At 43.0% G+C, this 21,126-nt stretch overlaps 1 protein-coding gene across 3 annotated transcripts in view; it reads right to left on the minus strand.

Moving 5' to 3' along the window:
- col27a1b (collagen, type XXVII, alpha 1b) overlaps positions 1 to 21,126 on the minus strand; it is a 591,032-nt gene that overhangs the window by 66,158 nt on the left and 503,748 nt on the right. For all 3 annotated transcript variants that reach the window (XM_059993655.1, XM_059993656.1, XM_059993657.1), the window contains 4 exons: positions 6,509 to 6,565; positions 2,511 to 2,564; positions 1,735 to 1,788; positions 1,384 to 1,437 (listed from right to left, as the gene is read on the minus strand). In XM_059993655.1, the coding sequence (XP_059849638.1) occupies positions 1,384 to 1,437; positions 1,735 to 1,788; positions 2,511 to 2,564; positions 6,509 to 6,565 (219 nt within the window). The remainder of the gene's footprint in view (positions 1 to 1,383; positions 1,438 to 1,734; positions 1,789 to 2,510; positions 2,565 to 6,508; positions 6,566 to 21,126) is intronic.

Genomic DNA, 21,126 nt, shown 5'->3' on the forward strand with positions numbered 1-21,126 from the left:
AATTGCATTTAAGAACCATGTTCTTCTTCTGAGGTTTCATGGCAGTTGGCAAACAGATTTAAGATGCATTACTGCCAGCTTCTGGACTGCCGTGTGGCTTAGGGTATCTAAATTCTATATAGTAAGAACCATGTTTTTTATTGATAGAAGCTCCATAAACTACATATTGAAATACACCGAGATACTGTGGTGCGATATATAATTGGTATAAGCTCTGCTCCTAGTCACACCTAGAATCATTCTAATGTTGTCTTTATGGATTTCGAAGTGATTCATTTCAGAATGACACGGACGTACAGTAAATCTATGAGTTAATTTAACTCAACACCTAACTCTACTCATCTTAAAAATAGATCATGCATTTTGTAGAGAAAGATTACTTTAAATGGTTACTTAATTGCTTAATGAAACATTGAAGGAGGCCATTTGACCCAGTAGGTCCATTTGACTCAAAATAGAGCCAACCCCACAGTCTAATTTCCCTGGAAGTTTGCTACTTAGTCCCTCTCATGCTCACATACACCCCTCTGAATCTTCTTGCACTCACTTACACCAAAGAATAATTTACAGTAATGAATTAACTTACCATGTTTTTGGGATGTAGGAAGATACAAAAGCCCATGCAATCACAGGGAGAATGTGAGGCTAACCTCTCATCAATGACATTAAAAGTAAGAAGATTTATAGCTAGAAATTCTGGTGACTACTTTTCCCTAGATGTGACTTATGGTATTCATGGCATAGAGAGTAATTTTGTGCCAAAACTACATGATGCATCATGAGGCAGAAAGCAAGACTGTGCAGTACTTGGACAGGTTGATGGTCAGAGTATGTAAATAATAAGTGCTGTGGTATGTACAACTGTTAAAATGTAGCACAAAATAATCAGGAATAGCAATATACTGCAAGTAGTCCAATAAAAAGCAAAAAACAAGATTTACAGTACAGACACATAGGTCTTCAGAGAAATGAACAGATGTAGAGAAGATCTGACAACCCCAATATTAGTTTAATGTAAGAATGTGAAGAATTGACAGAATACTTAAAACATAAATTTTTTGCCTGGAAAACTGAAAGTATCTAATTATTTTGAATATTTTCCACCGATGGGTAGACATAGTTAACTACAGTGGATAGACTGAGAACTATTGCTAGACAAGAAGACAGTAATTAGAAAAGTTCTTTTCACACAGAAAATTCATAGAATATGAAATAATTTATTACAAGTAAATGCCGAGCCAAATATATCTCATCTCAAGACAGAATTTAATTTCTATTCTAAAAGGAAGAAAGAACATGAGCAACTGTAAAATGCAACATTGCTTTGTTTTTCTTGTTGAATTTTTTAGACTCCACATGATTGGTTACATGAAAGTGACCCACCTCTTGACCTTTAGATCCTTTTACACCTGGCTCACCTGGAGGTCCAGGATTACCCTAGAAATTCAGAAGAGATAATCAAGGTATTAACTGCACTTCTATATCTAACTCACGCCAAAATTTATACAACATAAAAGCTATCCTCCTCCACGTGGAATCAATTATTGTTATACTTCCCATCCAGACAAACTCTCCTCCCACAGCACCATCATTTAAGTGATTCAATATTTGAGGTTTGATGGACAGAATTAAGAAATGCTGGTAGTTTTTATAAAATGAAATCTCAATCTTCCGGAGTGTTTATGTAATATCAGCAATATGCCAATTTTTATATAGTTACAAGAATGTACTTACTGGTAAACCTTGCTGACCGGGCTTGCCTCTCTCACCATCCAGGCCTTCCTGACCCTGCATGGAGTATATGTGTATTGATGTTAATGGTTCTAACATACAGGCAATCCGTGTTGTTAATGGTGTTTTAGATTCAAGCACCCAAGTACCATTGCATTTCTTCATTGTGCATACGTCAATGTGTACAGTTCTCGCATAGTTTCATATTCTATGCCTCAGCTTATAAATACTACACTTGGCCAGCCAAGCATCTTTTCTACCTGTTCTGTTGTTACTAAAAGATCTGTGGACATGCACTTCATGGAGCCTCTGTGCACCCACCATTTTCAAAGTCATTCCATTTATTGTGTGCCTTTCCTCTCGGATCTTTCCAAGTGCTTCCCTGGATTGATTGCCACTTTTCTGCCAAACCAGGCCATCAATATCCTGCTGATACTGTAATTTTTTTCAGCCATCTATCAATCATAGGGCAATTTTTGGATGTCACATCCAATAACAGGACTGTTGTGATTTCATCATTAATTTGGGTAAATTTCATTTTGGATTGTGTAGCTTTCAAAAAAAATGCTTTGAAATCAGAGCTCGGTGCTAGAGTATTGTCCATTAATGGATAAAAGCATTTACAGTTTAGTAGTTAAGGCACATTCTTGCGAATTACATAGAAGTCTAGTTGCTAATTATGTCATGGAATACCTAGCCAAGTATAACAGTTATTGCTGAAACAAAACAAAGAAGGCCCCTCCAATAGGAGCACACTGAGGTTAGTGGCAACAACTTACAGGATAACCAGGATCTCCAGAATCGCCCCTGTCTCCCCGATCTCCAATAGGACCCTACAAAAAATATTCCCTTCAGTTAGTTAAGTACTTTGTTGTTTATTACATTGACTGAGAATAAAACTTTGGAAAATCTGTCCTCCAGCAGAAAATTTCTATTTAACCCTACAGCCTCTAATATGAACCTTCATGCTTATGTGTTCTAATTCTTATTTTGGTTTGATGTTCAGAGTGATGCTTCTACATAAGTTAACTGAGACCGTATATTATATAGAAGTCAAAAACACATGACTGAGATAATTGACAAAAATCTGGTGCAAGGTGACAAGAGTTAAGAAGGTTGATAAAAACAAAGTTAAGGAAAACTTTCCTTTAAAGTTGCCTAAAGATATCTGCTGAGAGCTGAATCTGCACTCTGGAACAATTTAATGACTGGAACCTGAATTGTTTTTGTGGTTCCCTGCAGAAGTTGTTGTAATACTGAAGAACATCTTGTGGCTTTGACTTATAATACTCCTTGTATTAGGTTACATCAATTAATTGCATGCAGATGTAGAGCCCGTATTTGCATATGGCTGTCAAAACGTTTGCTTACTGTTTCTTTCATCACTACTTTAATAGAGGCTATGACCTATTAAAAATTAATTTGGTGAAGAGTTTAATATCAGTATTCTTGAATGTGGACTTGTGCAATGTGTACTATCCTGTATTTGGTAAGTTGTTGGCTGAGAGACAGATATCAAAACCCCAAACTTTGCATTCCTTTAGCATTTTCCCACTAATACTCTGGCAGGAAGGCTTGAGTGTTCGCAGGCCACGATGACTTGAATCGTTCAACCAAAAGCATACCAAGTAAGCAATAGACTCCTCCTCATGACTCAGCTCTCATATGGTGCTCTCAAATACTGGGCTGAAGTTCATGGGCCTTGATCCATTGGCATGACTGTGTCAGGCCAGAAATGATGCTTGCTTTTGTGGCTCAGTGCTGAGGTAATTTGCTTCTCTTATTACGCCATTTGGGTGGTGGGGTGGAAATACATCTTTACCAAAGGAGGTGTAAGGCGCTCCTTCCCTCCGCTGGCCTGCAGGTCACCCTTGGGCAGGATGTAGTACCTGCATAACCCCACGATCTGGGTCACTTGAAGCCATGAGAGCAGGTGCTGGACGGTCGTATGAGCAGCCGGTGCATATTACAAGTCCTGTTTATGTGACCACTGACGCCAGGCAGACAATCTCTGATAATGGCTGGGATCACCTGTCTTGCAAAGACACTGCCCAGAAGGCAGCAACAGTAAGCCACGTCTGTAGAAAAATTTGCCAAGAGCAATCACGGTTTTGGAAAGAGTGCTATCGCCCACTTCATGTGACACAGCACATAACAAACAAATGAACAATTATGGTATTTGCATCCCCATCCAGAATAAGGGCAATATTCAGGTAACTATCCCAACTACTTCCTATCTCTGGAGGTAACGTAGTGAGGGGCCTCAGACATAGGCAGATTGATCTAGCCTGCAAATATCCATTCCTGGGGGCAGGCTCTCGCATGCTGCGTGCAGCACTCTTCCTCAGGTAGGGCAAGGATGCTCAACCAGAAGCAGGGTAAATATTAAAATAACAGCAGTGGAAAGTTTATAGTTACTACATGGTGGCCATCACCAATAAATTTAAAGAAGCAATGACTTCTAGAAGCTGAGAAAACATTGGAGTTAAAAGGGATTCCTAAATGGACATTGAACCTGTGAACACTACCTCACTTTTTTAATGGCAACACGAGTGAATCTGCAGATGCTGGAAATAAATAAAAAAACACGAAATGCTGGCAGAACTCAGCAGGCCAGACAACATCTATGGGAGGAGGTAGTGACGACGTTTCGGGCCGAAACCCTTCATCAGGAGTAAAGTAACATGGGATGGCGGAGAGGGGGGATAAGAAGTGGGGGAAGGGATGAAGTAGAGAGCTGGGAAGTGATAGGCTGAAGGGAAATGGGCTAGGGGGAAGGTGGAGAATTATGGGAAATAAAAGAGAAAGAAAGGTAGGGCTGGGGGGAGTGATTATAGTGAGGGGGGAAAAGAGAGAGAAAGAGACCCAGACTAAAATAATAGATAGGGATGGGGGTAAGGGTGGGGGGGCAGGGGTATCAATGGAGGTCTGTGAGTTGGATGTTCATGCCGGCAGGAAGGAGGATACCTAGGCGGGAGATAAGGTATTGCTCCATCGACCTGCGTCTGCCTTTTTGTCGACCATGTGGAGCAATCTATGTTCCAAGTCTACACCTTTTTCTTGCGTTATATCGACGACTGCATCAGCGCTGCTTCCTGCACACATGCTGAGCTCGTCGACTTCATTAACTTCGCCTCCAACTTTCACCCCGCCCTCAAATTCACCTGGTCTATTTCCAACACCTCCCTCCCCTTTCTAGATCTTTCTGTTTCTATCTCTGGAGACAGCCTATCCACCGATGTCAACTACAAACTTACAGACTCCCACAGCTACCTAGACTATTCCTCCTCCCACCCTGTCTCCTGCAAAAATGTTATCCCTTTCTCTCAATTCCTCCGCCTCTGCCGCATCTGCTCTCAGGATGAGACCTTTCATTCCAGGACAAAGGAGATGTCCTCCTTTTTTAAAGAAAGGGGCTTCCCTTTGTCCACTATCAACTCTGCCCTCCATCGCGTCTCCTGTATTTCACGCACCTCTGCCCTCACCCCATCCCCCTGCCAGCCCACCAGGGATAGAGTCCCCCTGGTCCTCACCTATCACCCTACCAGCCTACAGATCCAACACATATTCCTTCGTAACTTCCGCCACCTCCTACGTGATCCCACCACCAACCACATCTTCCCCTCCCCCCCCACTCTCGGCTTTCTGCAGGGATCGCTCCCTACGCAACTCCCTTGTACATTCATCTCCCCCATCCCTCCCCACCGACCTCCCTCCAGGCACTCATCCCTGCAAACGGAAGAAGTGCTACACCTGCCCCCACACTTCTTCCCTCACCACCATCCTAGGCCCCAGACAGTCCTTTCAGGTGAGACACCACTTCACCTGCAAGTCAACTGGGGTGATATACTGTATCCGGTGCTCCCGATGTGGCCACTTATACACTGGGGAGACCCTCCTCAGACTGGGAGACCGTCTCGCCGAACACCGGCCCTCGGTCCTCCAGCAGTGGCGGGATCTCCCTGTGGCCACACACTTCAATTCCACAGACCACTCCCACTCCGACATGTCTGTCCATGGCCTCCTGTACCGTCAAGATGAGGCCACACACAGGTCGATGGAGCAAAACCTTATCTCCCGCCTAGGTAGCCTCCTTCCTGCTGGCATGAACATCCAACTCACAGACCTCAGTTGATACCCCTGGACCCTCCCTTCCCATCCCTATCTATTATTTTAGTCTGGTTCTCTTTCTCTCTCTTTTCCCCCCTCACTATAATCTCTCCCCCCAGCCCTACCTTTCTTTCTCTTTTATTTCCCGTAATTCTCCACCTTCCCCCAGCCCATTTCCCTCCAGCCTATCACTTCCTCGATCTCTACTTTATCCCTCCCCCCACTTCTTATCCCCCCTCGACCATCCCATGTTACTTCACTCCTGATGAAGGGTTTTGGCCCGAAACGTCGTCACTACCTCCTCCCATAGATGCTGTCTGGCCTGCTGAGTTCTGCCAGCATTTTGTGTTTTTTTTACTCACTTTTTTAATATATATTTTATTTCTGTTTTTGGCATGATTTTTAATCTATTCAATATACGTATACTGTAATTGATTTACTTATTTATTATTATTATTTAATTAATTTATTTTTCTTCTGTATTATGTATTGCATTGAAGTGCGCTGCTAAGTTAACAAATTTCATGACACATGCTGGTGATACTAAACCAGGTTCTGATTCAGGAAGTTGGCAAGTGTGCCAACATGCAGACAATGGTTAGAAGTTGCCATAATCTGTTAAGGAAGCAGCTTCAAAAATCTAAAGGTATTCACAATAATACTTTACCCTGTCACCCGGTGGGCCGGCTGGGCCTTCCACCTTCCCATCATCCCCTTGTTCACCCTGGAGCATAAGAAAAATACTGTTAATAACACTCTTAAGTAGACTCTGGAAAACTGTTACAAATGGGTCTAACCTAAGGTCCAATGAGGTGTTAATGATCTGATGACTATGACAATAAAAGAAAACACAGGACAAAAGTAGAGAAAACAAGAATACTATTTATTTATTTTTATTTTGAGGTACAGTGTGGACTAGGCACTTCCAGCCCTTTGCGCTACACTGTCCCGTGGCCCCTGGCAACCCTGATTTAACCCTAACCTAACCACAGGACAATTTACAAAGACCTACCCGATACGTCTCTAGACTGTGGAAGGGAACTGCAGGACCAGAAGAAAACTCACGCATTCCACGGGAGAACATACAGAGACTCCTTACAGAGGACACTGGAGCTGAACTCTGAACTCTGACGCCCTGAGCTGTAATAATACCACACTAACCACTACTGGAAAGGGATCTTTTCCAGTAAGTCAACTCTTCACTGATGATTGAATCTAAACCCTTGAGTCACTCAAGAATTGGCAGACTTGCTACATTTCTAGATTAACGATCTAGATTTTTAGATAACATTACTTAATGCCAGTGTTAACTTAGAAATTAAGTAAAGATTTATAGGCGTATTAATTTCTACATTAGCAACATTACTACAGAAGAAAGATTTTCACTAATTTCTACATAGATATATTGTAAATGTCACAAAACATTCCACTTTTGACTCTATTAGACTGCATTCAGTCTCGGAAGATATGGTAGTTAGGGTGAGGGAGAGGATGAGTTCTGGCAGGAAATACAGTCATTGGATAGATTCAAGTTATTCTCTCCAATGTCGATCAGATTAAGTAAAAACCCAATGGAGAAATTTAAAATCAGGGTGGATGTTGATAGAAACACCCACATCAGGGATTGTGGCTCAAGTATGGCCCATGGCATCTCCTGACTGGGCTTGCTGGAGGGTAAAGTTTCCTGCTCTTTTGCAGGGCCTCAGGATCGGGGCTGCAGTTTTGTGGGAAGTGAGGTGCCTGATGAGGTCAGTATGGGAACTGCAGATGAAGCAAGTGATATGCATGTGTTACCAATCAACCTTCACCCTATATCCCCTGTGATGCTCTGTACGGACAATCTTTCCTCTTTCCTCTCAGTCCTTGCTCAGGGTCTCAACCCAAAACATTGACTTACACCTTTTGTCTTCATAGATGCTGCTTGACCAACTTAATTCTTTCAGCATTTTGTTTTTGTCCAGAATCAGACATAAAAACAATATGGAAAGTCTAACTGAACCAAGTGGGTGTAACTACGGTCCTGATGCTAGGGGTGTTGATATGGGCATAGGTTCCAGTGAATTTAAAGACTTTGTTGGTGGTATCTTTCCAGTGTTTTGACATGCTTGCTGTAAGTAGTCCAGATTTCATGAGTCAAGTAGACTACAGGTTTTGTGGCACCTTGATCTTCGAACGCTCTTTTCCTCAGTTGACCAATCAGAGCAGCAAGGTCACATAGCAGTTAGCAGAAGGCTTTATAGCGCCAACTACTGCAGCTGTCTTTAAAGAGTTTGTACATTTTCCCCATGACCGCACGGGTTTCCTCCAGTTAGGGAGCTGTGGGATGCTATGCTGGCACTGGAAGCTTAGTGACGTTTACAGGCTGTCCCTAGCACTTCCTCAGACTGTGTTGGTCGTTGACACAAATAATGCATTTTACTGTAGAGTATGTTTCAATGTACACGTTTGTACACGAGATAAATAATACTAATCTCAATCTCTGATCAATGTCTGCGTTGGTGCATTGTAGACAATGCTGAGTATTCTACGGCTCAAATCATTGTGGGCATCAGGAGGGGTCTTCTCTGTGACCCGTCGCCATTGAGGAGTGAGGATAATGCTGAATAAGTGAACAGGGAAAGGACCATGGCAGGAAAGGACCAGGTAAACTAGGTACCGGATACAGTATCTGAAAGAAAAAAAGATGCCAGAGGTGAATTTTATTTACTAACCTTTTAAAATCTTGTTTTCACTGCAAGAGCAGTGTTTTTGGGCCATTCCTAATTACCTTAAGAAACATATTGGTGCCTTTTTATCTTCTGCTGAAGATATTTCAAAACAGTTAATGGCTAGTTCCAGAAATGATGAGGCACTGGTGATACATTTCCAAGTCAGGGAGGTGTGAAGCTCCCAGGCTGTTGTGCTTCAGTGTGCCTGGTGCCCTGATCCTTGGTGTGGAGGACAGATGTTACTATTGCTGTCAGAATAGCCTTGGTGAACAGCTGTACTGCATCTTGTAGATACACTGTATATTGTAACATCTGCTGCCAGAGGAGTCAGGAATGAACATCAGAGTGCAAGATATGAACTAATCAGGGGGATTGTTGGACAATGTTGAGCTTTGGGGAGCTATTGGAACTCTAGGCAAGTGGGGAGTATTCCACCACATTCCTGGTGGAAAGGTTTTGGGCTATCAGGAGATGAGTTACTCATTGTAGCCTTTGACTTGATGTTGCAGGCACAAGAAACTCTTTAGATGTTGGGATCGGGAGCAAAATAAAAAGCAAACTGCTGGTGGAGCTCAGCAGGTCAGGCAACATCTGCAGAGGGAAATGGAGAGCTGACGCTTTGTGTCGAGACCCTTCTCCTGGTTTGAAAAGAGCTGTGAGTAGAGGGCCAGCATGAAGTGAAGAGGTGGGACAAGAGCTGGAAAGTGATAGGCAGATCCAGGTCAGGAGGGTGACTGATGCATGGAGAGGTGAAGATGGAAATAGTGGCAGGTGGAGGCAAGGAAAGGCTGCAGATGATGGAATCTGATAGGAAAAGATGGCCGAACGTGGAATTGAACAAGTAGGGTGGTGAAGAGATGAGAACAGGGATGGGGACGGGGGAACCCAGTGGGAGGAGTGTATGCGTGATTGGCAGATGGAATGGGAGGAGGAGGGGGAATAAACTGAGTGATAGGGGGCTGCGAGGGGAGGATGGATGTGTTGGGTAACCCAGGTGGAGAGGGAAAGGGACACAGGGTCAGCAAGTCAGCAGAAACTGGAGAATTCACTGTTCATGGGCGGGTTGTAGACAACCCAGGTGGATTATGAGGTGGCTCATAAACAGGTCATTTAAGATGGACAGCTTCCTGATTTGGACAAACATATAGGACAAAGAAGGTAAGGATGACTACTTCTCTCCCCCTCAGAGCTCTTTGTGGTTGTGAAATCCATATGTTCACCACCCTCTAGGAGAAGAAACTTCTTTCAACATAATCCTAAAGGGTTTACTCCATTGGCTAAGACTGTAACTCCTCTGTCAGCTGGGGGAATCCGTCTTCTCACAGTCAGGCTCCCTCAGCCGGTCAGAAATTAATATGTTTCAATTAGAACCCCTCTCCTTGTTCTAAATTCTAGCGAACACAAACTTTGCCAACCTAGTCTCATCTAATAGAGCAGTCCACCATCCTTCAAATTGCAAACACGAGGAAATCTGCAGATGCTGTAAATTCAAGCAACACACACAAAATGCTGGTGGAACGCAGCAGGTCAGGCAGCATCTACAGGAAGAAGCACTGTTGACATTACGGGCTGAGACCCTTTGTCAGGACAGTCCTAACGAAGGGTCTCGGCTGTAACATCGACAGTGCTTCTTCCTATAGATGCTGCCTGGCCTGCTGCATTCCACCAGCATTTTGTGTGTGATCCTTCAAATCAGTATGCTGAGCTTTTGTTGCATAACCTCATGGCAAGTGTAAATGTTCTTAGATCAGGAGCCCAAAACTGTGCACAATACAAAGTCTCAGCATGACCTTCACAGTGAGAAGATTTGAGTTTCAAAACCAACAGTCTTGTTCCTGGACTTAAACCTTCTCACTCTGAAAGCCAGAGTACCTTCTGCCTTCTTAGCTGCTTGCTGCTTCATACTTGCTTTCAGCAGTGGGAACCGATTATTCACTCATGATGAGTATTTCCAGCATTCTCATTTATTTCAGGCTCACAGCAAACTGCGGCATTGGTATTCCACAATTCCAGAACTGTTTTGCTTCCTCTCAATTGTACTCCATCTTCTTCCAATCTCAATAAGTCTGTCTTATAAGACCCCAAGAAAGGGAATTTGTGGAGTGCCTCCAAGATAGATTCTTAGAACAGCTTGTACTGGAGCCTACCAGGGAGAAGGCAATTCTAGATTTTGTGTTGTGCAATGAACCAGATTTGATCAGGGACCTCGAGGTAAGGGAACCATTAGGAGGTAGTGACCATAATATGATATGTTTTAACCTACAATTTGAGAAGGAGAAGGGAAAATCGGATGTGTCAGTATTACAGTTGAACAAAGGGAACTATGGAGCTATGAGGGAGGAGCTGGCCAAAGTTCAATGGAACAATACCCTAGCAGAAAAGACGGTGGAACAACAATGGCAGGTATTTCTGGGAATAATGCAGAAGGTGCAGGATCAGTTCATTCCAAAGAGGAAGAAAGATCCTAAGGGGAGTAAGGGGCAGCTGTGGCTGACGAGGGAAGTAAAGGGCAGTATAAAAATAAAAGAGAAGAAGTATAACATAGCAAAGATGAGCGGGAAACCGGAGGACTGGGAAGCTTTTAAAGAGCAACAGAAGATAACAAAAAAGGCAATATGCCAAGGAAAATTGGGCCATTGAAGACAGAAATGAGTGAATTTATTATGGGGAGCAAGGAAATGGCAGATGAGTTGAACAGGTGCTCTGTCTTCACTAGGGAAGACACAAACAATCTCCCAGATGTAATAGTGGCCAAAGGAACTAGGGTAAAGGATGAACTGAAGGAAATTTATATTAGGCAAGAAACGGTGTTGGATAGACTGTTGAGTCTGAAGGCTGATAAGTCCCCGGGACCTGATGGTCTGCATCACAGGGTACTTAAAGAGGTGGCTCTAGAAATCGTGGACGCATTGGTAATAATTTTCCAATGTTCTATAGATTCAGGAACAGTTCCTGCTGATTGGAGGGTGGCTAATGTTGTCCCACTTTTCAAGAAAGGAGGGAGAGAGAAAACAGGGAATTATAGACCGGTTAGCCTGACGTCAGTGGTGGGAAAGATGCTGGAGTCAATTATAAAAGAGGAAATTACGACACATTTGGATGGGAAAATCATGCTTGACTAATCTTCTGGAGTTCTTTGAGGATGTAACTATGAAAATGGACAAGGGAGAGCCAGTGGATGTAGTGTACCTGGACTTCCAGAAAGCTTTTGATAAAGTCCCATATAGGAGATTAGTGGGCAAAATTAGGGCACATGGTATTGGGGGCAGAGTACTGACATGGATTGAAAATTGGCTGGCTGACAGGAAACAAAGTAGTGATTAATGAGTCCCTTTCGGAATGGCAGGCTGTGACCAGTGGGGTACCACAAGGTTTGGTGCTGGGACCGCAGCTGTTTACAATATATGTTAATGATTTAGATGAAGGGATTAAAAGTAACATAAAAGTAACATAAAAGTAACAAAGTAAAATTTGCTGATGATACAAATCTGGGTGGCAGTGTGAAGTGTCAGGAGGATGTTATGAGAATGCAGGGTGACTTGGACAGGTTGGGTGAGTGGGCAAATGTATGGCAGATGCAGTTTAATGTGGATAAATGTGAGGTTATCCACTTTGGTGGCAAGAACAGGAAGGTAGATTACTATCTAAATGGAGTCAAGTTAGGAAAAGGGGAAGTACAACGAGATCTAGGTGTTCTTGTACATCAGTCAATGAAGGCAAGCTTGCAGGTACAGCAGGCAGTGAAGAAAGCTAATGGCATGCTGGCTTTTATAACAAGAGGAATTGAGTATAGGAGTAAAGAGGTCCTTCTGCAGCTGTACAGGGTCCTGGTGAGACCCCACCTGGAGTATTGTGTGCAGTTTTGGTCTCCAAATTTGAGGAAGGACATTCTTGCTATTGAGGGAGTGCAGCGTAGGTTCACAAGGTTAATTCCCGGAATGGCGGGACTGTCATATGTTGAAAGATTGGAGCGACTGGGCTTGTAATTTAGAAGGATGAGAGGGGATCTGATTGAAACATATAAGATTATTAAGGGATTAGACACGCTGGAGGCAGGAAGCATGTTCCCACTGATGGGTGAGTCCAGAACTAGAGGCCACAGTTTAAGAATAAGGGGTAGGCCATTTAGAACAGAGATGTGGAAAAACTTTTTCACCCGGAGAGTGGTGGATATGTGGAATGCTCTGCCCCAGAAGGCAGTGGAGGCCAAGTCTCTGGATGCATTCAAGAGAGAGCTAGATAGAGCTCTTATATATAGTGGGGTCAAGGGATATGGGGAGAGGGCAGGAACGGGGTACTTATTGTGTATGATCAGCCATGATCACAGTGATTGGCGGTGCTGGCTAGAAGGGCCAAATGGCCTATTCCTGAACCTACTGTCTATTTATTGTCTGTTCAGTGAAGCTCAGATGGTATTGGAGGCAATCACCTGACTCTCCCAGCTTACAACAGATCGGGCAGGTATTTGTATGATTTTTATCCTGGGAGAATGATCGAAGAAGGTCTCTTGTGCTTTCCTATCATAGATGATTAGAGGTATTCAGTGATTTATCAATAATGCATTCAATTTGGCAATTCATCCCTCCAAGAGGAGCACAACCTTGTAGTTGTGTTTGGAGGCTTGTGTGCCTCAGTGACCTGGAGAGCTAAGTTGGTTGGTGTCAGGGCTTTATGCTTTGGCTCTTGGCAGGGTCACCCATGCCAAACAGGTCAAAGGGTAGTGGCCAGACTAAGAGTGGTCCACCAGGTTTGGGGGTTCAGTTCAAGGTTAACAACAAAACTGTTACAGAAACAGCAATGAAGAATCCTTCTACATCTGAGTGTTATGGTATTCTTGAGTCTCCACCTGAGACTTGCATGTCTGACAGTAGTGAAAACTGAGAGAAAGCTACTGACATGATGAAGGAAGCCCTGAACTCCGCCAGAGATGGAGGAACTTTTATTTCTGCCCTAAACACCATCAACATAATGGACAGTAAGTTGACAAATCAATATTCAAATTTGTATGGGAGGGGACTAACTAACAGCTCACTTATTGGCTGAATGGTTCTCTATGCTGTTTCATTCTATGATTCTATTCGTGTTTTTTTTAAAGGAAGAGTGATGACAAATGAAACTCAGAATTTGACTGAAAAGGCAGTTTTGGTCCTTACAAGTCAAAATGCCAGACATTACGAAACAATGTTTTTTTTCTAATCTTCCAGTGAAATAAGAGCTTTCTTATGGGGTTGTGTGCAGACAGCAAGTTAATTTCAACTGTCAGGACTTGGCAGTAGCTCCCACCTTTTGGTCTGCTAGAGAATCCTGTGGAGTTTGTTTTCCTGGCAGCTGAGCCCAGCTGAATCAGAGCCAGTTTTTAATCACAGATAATGTAGAAGTGATTCAGCACTGAACCATAGGACTATGCTTTTAAGGCCGAGTTTGGAGAACTCATTTCTAAACCAATCAAGAAACCCCAAACATCATGACAATTGGAAAATGGGAGTAATTACAGTTAAAATGGCTTGGGAGTCAGATTGTTTCCATCTCCCAATACAGCAATCACTCCCTCTGACGAATGCAATAAAAAAATTAAAGCATAACTGTTATATTTGGTAATCCTCAGATGGTTGCTCCCATCTGCCCCATTTTACCATTGAATTTTACAAATACAAAGTGAGTATTATTTGAAACCATTAAAAGTTCTGTTTGTAAATGAGACAATAAGCTGTAATTCTGAAGCATTGCTCAATGTATGTGAACAAAATTTCCAGGAAATAGACTTTCAGTTGTGAAAAGTATGGTTAATATATTTGTTTTAAAATTCCCTTTCTTACATTTGTTACGCCTGTGCCCCAACTCTGAGGGGCCGAAGGGTACAAAGTAGCCCCTTCCTTTTTGAGAATCGCAAGATCGCTATCAATTCAGGTCAGGAGACCCAGGAAATGAGAGAAAGACACACAGAATCCACAAAGGGGTTTGGAATGTCCCGGCCCCTCAGCGATACAAAGCCACGGGAAACGGCCATTGTCTCTTGGAGACGGAATTGTTTATTGAGTACTGTACTATTTATTTGAAGCCCTCAGGGATGACTAAAGTGGGCTGGGTTGAGGGATGGCACCATCCCAACCTGATTGACATCTGAGACCCCGTGAGTAAGGATAAAAGAGGGTCTGGGGAACAACCCCTTTAGACACACCAGGAGAAACACTAGAAATCCCGTGACAGCGTTTAATAGCGACAGCCGGTGGAAGGCCCACGTGTGTCCTTTCCCGTTGCCCGGGACTGAGGCCTTAGAATGGAAGACGGCTTAGCTAAAGAAGAGATCACCACCGACAACATTTCAAAGGATCAACATCATAAAAAGGAAAACGGGCAAGTTCTAAAAATCCGTCTCTCTCTCTAACCAAAAGCTGCAGCCTGAATGAACTGAAGTGACTTTTATATTTCCATCGGACAATACATTATACCCTAGACAATGATAGAGCTATTTCTTATTGATTATTATCATACCCGCGCTTTTAGATTTAGTATTGACGATGTATATTATCTGTATGTTTGCATTGATATTATTTCTGTGTATTTTTATCAATAAATACTGTTAAGAATAGTACCATCAGACTTCAACGGACCTCTCTATCTTTGCTGGTAAGTGACCCATTTACGGGGTACGTAACAATTGGGGGCTCGTCCGGGATTTGATACCAAATTGGGAGGCCAGTGAATCAGGCTTGTAAGTCCAAACTTGGATCTGGTACGCGGGTAGCCAGATGGGAAACCAGCAAAGATGGACGTGGATGAATTTATAGAAAACGCGACTCTGGAGGCGCCAGAGGCGGCCACCAAATAGGACTTGATAAATATGGCGAAGGGACTAAACCTTGCAGAGGTGAGGTTGTCAATGAAAAAGCGGGAGGTGCGAAGGGCCATAACTCAGTATTATATTGGGAAGAATGTGTTTGCAGCTGAGGTATTGGAAAATATCCCTGAAAAGGTACCAGCTAGTGGGACGGCTCAGTTAGAGTTGGAGAAATTAAGGTTGGAACATGCAATTAAGTTAAAGCAGCTGGAAGCAGCTGAGAAGGAGAAAGAAAGGTCCAACAAACAAAGGGAGCATGCGCTCCAGCTAAAGGAGTTAGAGGTGAAACGGGAGCATGAGCTCCAGCTAAAGGAGAGAGAGTATGAGGAGGCAGAGAAACAAAGGAAACATGACTTGGATATGGAGAAGTTAAGGCAAGAGCGAAGAGCTCAAGGGTCAGACCAAGGGGAGCGGTTTAATGTTCGTTGAGAGTTGAGGTTAGTACCTCTGTTCAAGGAGACAGAAGTTGATAGTTATTTCTTGCTTTTTGAAAAGTGAATCAGAAGTGGCCCAAAGAGCAGTGGGTGGCGTTGTTACAAAGTGTGTTAAAAGGGAAGGCACAACAGGCATATGCGGTGTTGTCCATGGAGGAGGAAGAGGCGGAGAGTTATGACAAAGTAAAGGAGGCCATTCTTCGGACTTACGAATTGGTACCTGAAGCGTATAGACAAAAGTTCAGAAATTTAAAGAAAGGGTGGAATCAGACGTATACCGAGTTTGCCTATGAGAAGGGTGTGCTCTTGGATCGTTGGTGTACAGCTGAAATAGTGGAAAAGGATTTTTGGTGTCTCAGGGAGTTAATTCTGATTGAGGAATTTAAAGGTTGTGTTTCGGAGGATATCCAGATGTATTTGAATGAGAAGCCGAATAAGTCCATCTCCGAATTTGCTAGGTTCGCAGATAAATATGCCCTCACCCACAAGACAAAGTTTTCCTCGAATAAAGGTTACCAGAGAGACTGTGGGAATGATCGAGAAAGTCCGACGAGTGAGGCAGAGGTCCCACTGGGAGCTAGTGGTAAGGTTGAGGGGGAAAGGCAAGATGGCCAGAGATTTCCGGGCTTGACCTGTTTTAATTGTGGAAAGGGGGGACATATTGCATCTAGGTGCTTGGCTCCGAGGAAGGAGACAGGAAAAGGGAAAGCAGCAGTCCCTTTCGGATGTGCCATGGTAATCAGTAAATCGACAAGGGAGCCCCGGGTAGACAGAGTACAAGAAGGGTCTGAGACTTGTATGTCAAATGGAACTGTGTCTGTGGATGAGGGAGACCCACCAGTTCCAGTGCAGATCTGGAGAGACTGGGAGCTGAACTGTCATTGATTAGCAGTAAGGTACTGGATTTTGGTCGCAAGACGGGAATGGTAGCTGTGAAAGGAATAGGAAAAGGGACGGAAATGGTGCCCTTGCATAGGATCACTATAAATTGTGAGCTGGTATCTGGACCAGTTGAAATGGGGGTACGATCAGAATTCCCGAGAACTGACACGGACGTCCTTCTGGGTAATGATTTAGCCGGTGGTAAGGTTTGGTCAGCAATGAAGCTGACGAGACAGCCGGTGGAGGTCCCGCCCCTAGATTCCAAGATCTATCCCGCATGCGCGATCACTCGCAGCATGTCGAGAAAGGCAACTGAGAACGAGAGCAGTTTAAATCCGGCCAGTATCGATTTGGCTGAGATATTTTTACTGACCCTGTACCACGAGGGTTTAGAGGGTGGTAAAACAAAGAGTAGTAAAGTGAAAGAGAGTAAGGGAAAGGAGGTAGACCTGCCCTTAGCGAGGAGAAAAGTTATAGAGGCACAAAATAAAGATGAGAATCAGATAAAGCTGTTAAAAGGTCCAGAGTTGGACATGGATGATCTGTCTGGTTTGGCAGAACTGTTTGAAGAAGTTGAAAATTCTAAAGGTGTTCCCGATAATGGAATGAGGGCAGTCCTAGATGAAAAGGATGCCATTACCTTGAAGAAGTCTGCTGGGTTGGCAGATGAGGTTGTTTCAGACCGCACGGTTGAGTTTACTCCGGAAGGGAGTTGCCCAGAGAGTAGCTGGGAGGATCAGGGGAATTTAGAATTTGAAAAGGGTACGGGTATTGAAAGCCTGGAAGAGGCAAATGTCCCGTTTGAGTCTGTCCAAGATGTGGATGCATGTGGCACTGAACCTAGTAATGGAGCTCAGAAAAAGTCTGAGGTATTTGATTCAGTTGAAAAGGAATGCAGTCCTTGTGGGTCAGATGAACTTGGTTCAGTGAAGAAAGGGCTAACCTTGGTAATAGTGGGAAGTGAGAGTTCCCAGTTGTTTGTGCTCGAAGGTGTATTAAAAGTTAGTGAGGAGATAAGAGGTGGTGAGGTGAATATTATTATTGAAGGAAAAGGTAAAAGTGTAGTTTCCAAATCGAATGAAGAAAATTTAAAGTCTGGATTGATGTCAGACGCAGCAACCAGGCTACAGAGACAATGGCTTGTTACCGCGGTGCCTGTGAATCAATTACAGGTTGAGTTGGAAGGTAAAGGGGCCCCACACGCTATTGTTATTCCAGAGTGTGGTGTGAAACTGCAGAATTCAAAATGCTGTTTGAACAAAGAGGGATCGCTGGCATTGAGAACTAATAGCCTGAAGTGTCCTGAAGAGAAAACTAGCACCTTGCGTAAAATTAAAGAATTGGGTGGAAATTCGGAAAATGGTCTAAGTTTGGAACACAATGTTGATAAAATAACTCCTATGAAAGGAGTGGGCAAAAGCCTATTTCGCCAGGGTGCACAAGCTCCCCATGTAGGAATTAACTGGAAAAGAGGCGAGGGTTAATGGGACGCCATTTTTAAATAGCAGAAGCCGGTCTTAAGGGATTTCGACAAAGCATGTGAATTATAAAGACAACCCTCCCCCCATGGAAGCTTGACTGTTAAGTTTGAAAGTAACATAAAGATTAGTATTTTGCATGAACTTTTGTGGTATACACGTAAGCTAAGGTCACAACTCTTTAGTTTTTGTTTGCTGAAGGAAAGAAAATTTTTTTAAAAATAGGCGGTTATTAAATTGGAGTCTGATGTTGCAAGACCTTAGTAAGGTACAAGATGTTAAGATATTATCTCTATCTCTATCTTTGCTGGTAAGTGACCCGTTACGGGGTACGTAACACATTACTATGGTGATATTAGCCTGAATAAAATAAATGCCTCGTAATATTTTCAGACAAATGTTTTTCAAACAGATTGATTGGGCCAGATAATGCTGGACCCCAGAGGACTACCAGGATGGTTGCTCATACACCCTCATTTACTTTTCTGTAAGCGGACAAGTTAAGCCTGACACCAGAGAGGCAGGGCAGGCTCCAACATGGTAAGTCGGCTCTCTGGCAGTGTATGTCTGAAGCTCTCCTTCGACATAGTTAAGGACTATTTAAACAATTTTTAAAACATCAATAAAAACTATAAATACTAAAATACTGCCATTTAATATCACATAATAAAACATACGAAAAAGGAAAGTAATACTAGCACTTAATCTGCACCTGCCATTTTCCACCAGGGTTGGCTAATCCATTCACACAAATAGGGTCACCATATTATATAATTTAGCTCAGAGCTCATTACTTTTAAGATCAAGACTTCAAAGTCAGCAGTAAGCTCAATATCCACTAGCCAACAGTGATCCCTACAGTTCTCCATGCTTCTGAGACATGGACTACCTAAGCACTGCAGATATCTCATGAATATTGTTGCAAAATCTTCACTTTCACTGTCAAGGTACCTGCACCTAAGTCAGTGCCCTCTCCCAGGTCAGCATGTCAGCAGTTGGCTCTGCTGGGCAGCCCACCTGCATCCTTACATTCAGCAGCAGTTTCTTAAAAACAGACACCCTATTCTGACTTCTCTCGTGGTAGAGATTATCATATGGACAAAGGAGAAGATTCAGGGATGTTCTCATTGAAAAAGTATACTTTATCCTCTGAACTGCAGGAGAGGGAGCACTAAGTACTTTGAGTCCATTTGTCAGAAGGAACCAGAAATCCAGTGTAGACAGAGCAAAAAGAGTAGCAGCACCCAAACAACTCAAACACTTGCCCCATCAGGCACTTTCTAACCATTTCACCACTCAGAGACTATAGGACTAGAGAGGAAGCTAATCATCCTTGACCATCAAGGGATTGCAAAAGAAGAAAAGAAAGAGGAAATGAACAAGCCAATTTGATGAGCACTGGCTTTCTCTTTCCAGGACATCAGTTGGGATCAACAGTGAGTTGAACACTGAAGACGGTGACCAGATATGCAAGCCTATGATCATAGGATCACTTTAGACTCTTGTTTGGATGAAGTATACACAAAAATGCAGAATGAACTAAGCCAGGAACAGTTGTTACACAGCTTTTTTTTGAGCCCCAAGTGTAGTCAGAAGTTAATTAATCACACGTACGATTTCAATCTTTTTGCCTCCACCACCATACCTGGCAAGTCATTTCAGGCACCTAGAACCCTCTTTGTAAAAAACTTACCCCGATGTCTTCCCTAAATTACCCTCCCTTAACTTTGTACATATGCCCTCTGGTGTTTGCTATTCGTGCTCTGGGAAACAGGTACTGCCTATCCACCCTATTTATGCCTCTCATAATCTTGTAGACCTCTATCAAGTCTCCTCTCATCCTTAAACATAGAACATAGCATAGTACAGCACATTACAGGCTCTTCGGCCCACAATGTTGTGCCAACCCTCAAACTCGGCCTCCCATATAACCCTCCACCTTAAATTCCTCCATATTCCTTCTATGCTCCAAAGAGAAAAGTCCCAGTTCTGCTAACCTTGCCTCATAAGACTTATTTTCCAATCCAGGCAACATCCTGGTAAATCTCCTCTGCGCCCTCTCCATAGTTTCCACATCCTTCCTATAATGAGGTGACCCCAACTTCATGAAAAGAATATAATAATATCATTATTATGATATTGTGTATATAACATCTTGACAGTGCTTCCCAATGACTGCTCTGTGGACTGGTGCTGATTTGTAGAAACATTTTGCCAATTCATGTGAGATTAGATAAAAATGAATACTTCTATACTTTTAAGGAGGGAAACATTGACACAGACTTCCTATATTTCCAAGAAGAGTAGAATTTCACAAAATCCCAAATAGTTCATAGTGAGGTCACATTCTTGTCTACTGCAACTCCACTTTGGGTCATCCATTGATCAGGGTACAGGAGTGGTCCCTTGGTAAATGGCCAGGTGTGTGACTCAAGGTGGGGAAGTGGGTAGGTATGTGTTCAGAGCCAGGTGTGTGGAACATGGGCCAGGAATGTGGTTGGACCAGTGGGGGTTGAGAATCTAGGTAGGCATACGACCTAAATTATGGGTTGTGATCAGAGAATGGACTAAAGAAAACATGTGAAATAGAAACTAGAGTGGCCTATTGTATCTTTCTCTCCTGCTCTATCTTTGAGGCAGATCTTGGCTGTTTTTCTACCTTATTATTCTCCAAAAAATCCCTATCTCTTACTTCCACACTATTTAAAAACCCATGAATCTCTGTCCTGAAATGAATATCAAGTACTTTGATAAATTTACTTTTAACTTCTGAATATACAAAATTATTGAATATCCATAGCTCTCTGAAATGGAAAATTTCAAGGACTTACAATGTTTTTAGAAGAAGAAATTGCTCCTTATCTCAGTCCTGAACTGTCTGATCCATATTTTGAGACTGATTCCTGTACCAGCCACCCAGAGTTTTAGATGGTCCAGACAAAGGA

The sequence above is a fragment of the Hypanus sabinus genome, chromosome 18 (assembly GCF_030144855.1).
Source record: "Hypanus sabinus isolate sHypSab1 chromosome 18, sHypSab1.hap1, whole genome shotgun sequence".
Taxonomy (NCBI): domain Eukaryota; kingdom Metazoa; phylum Chordata; class Chondrichthyes; order Myliobatiformes; family Dasyatidae; genus Hypanus; species Hypanus sabinus.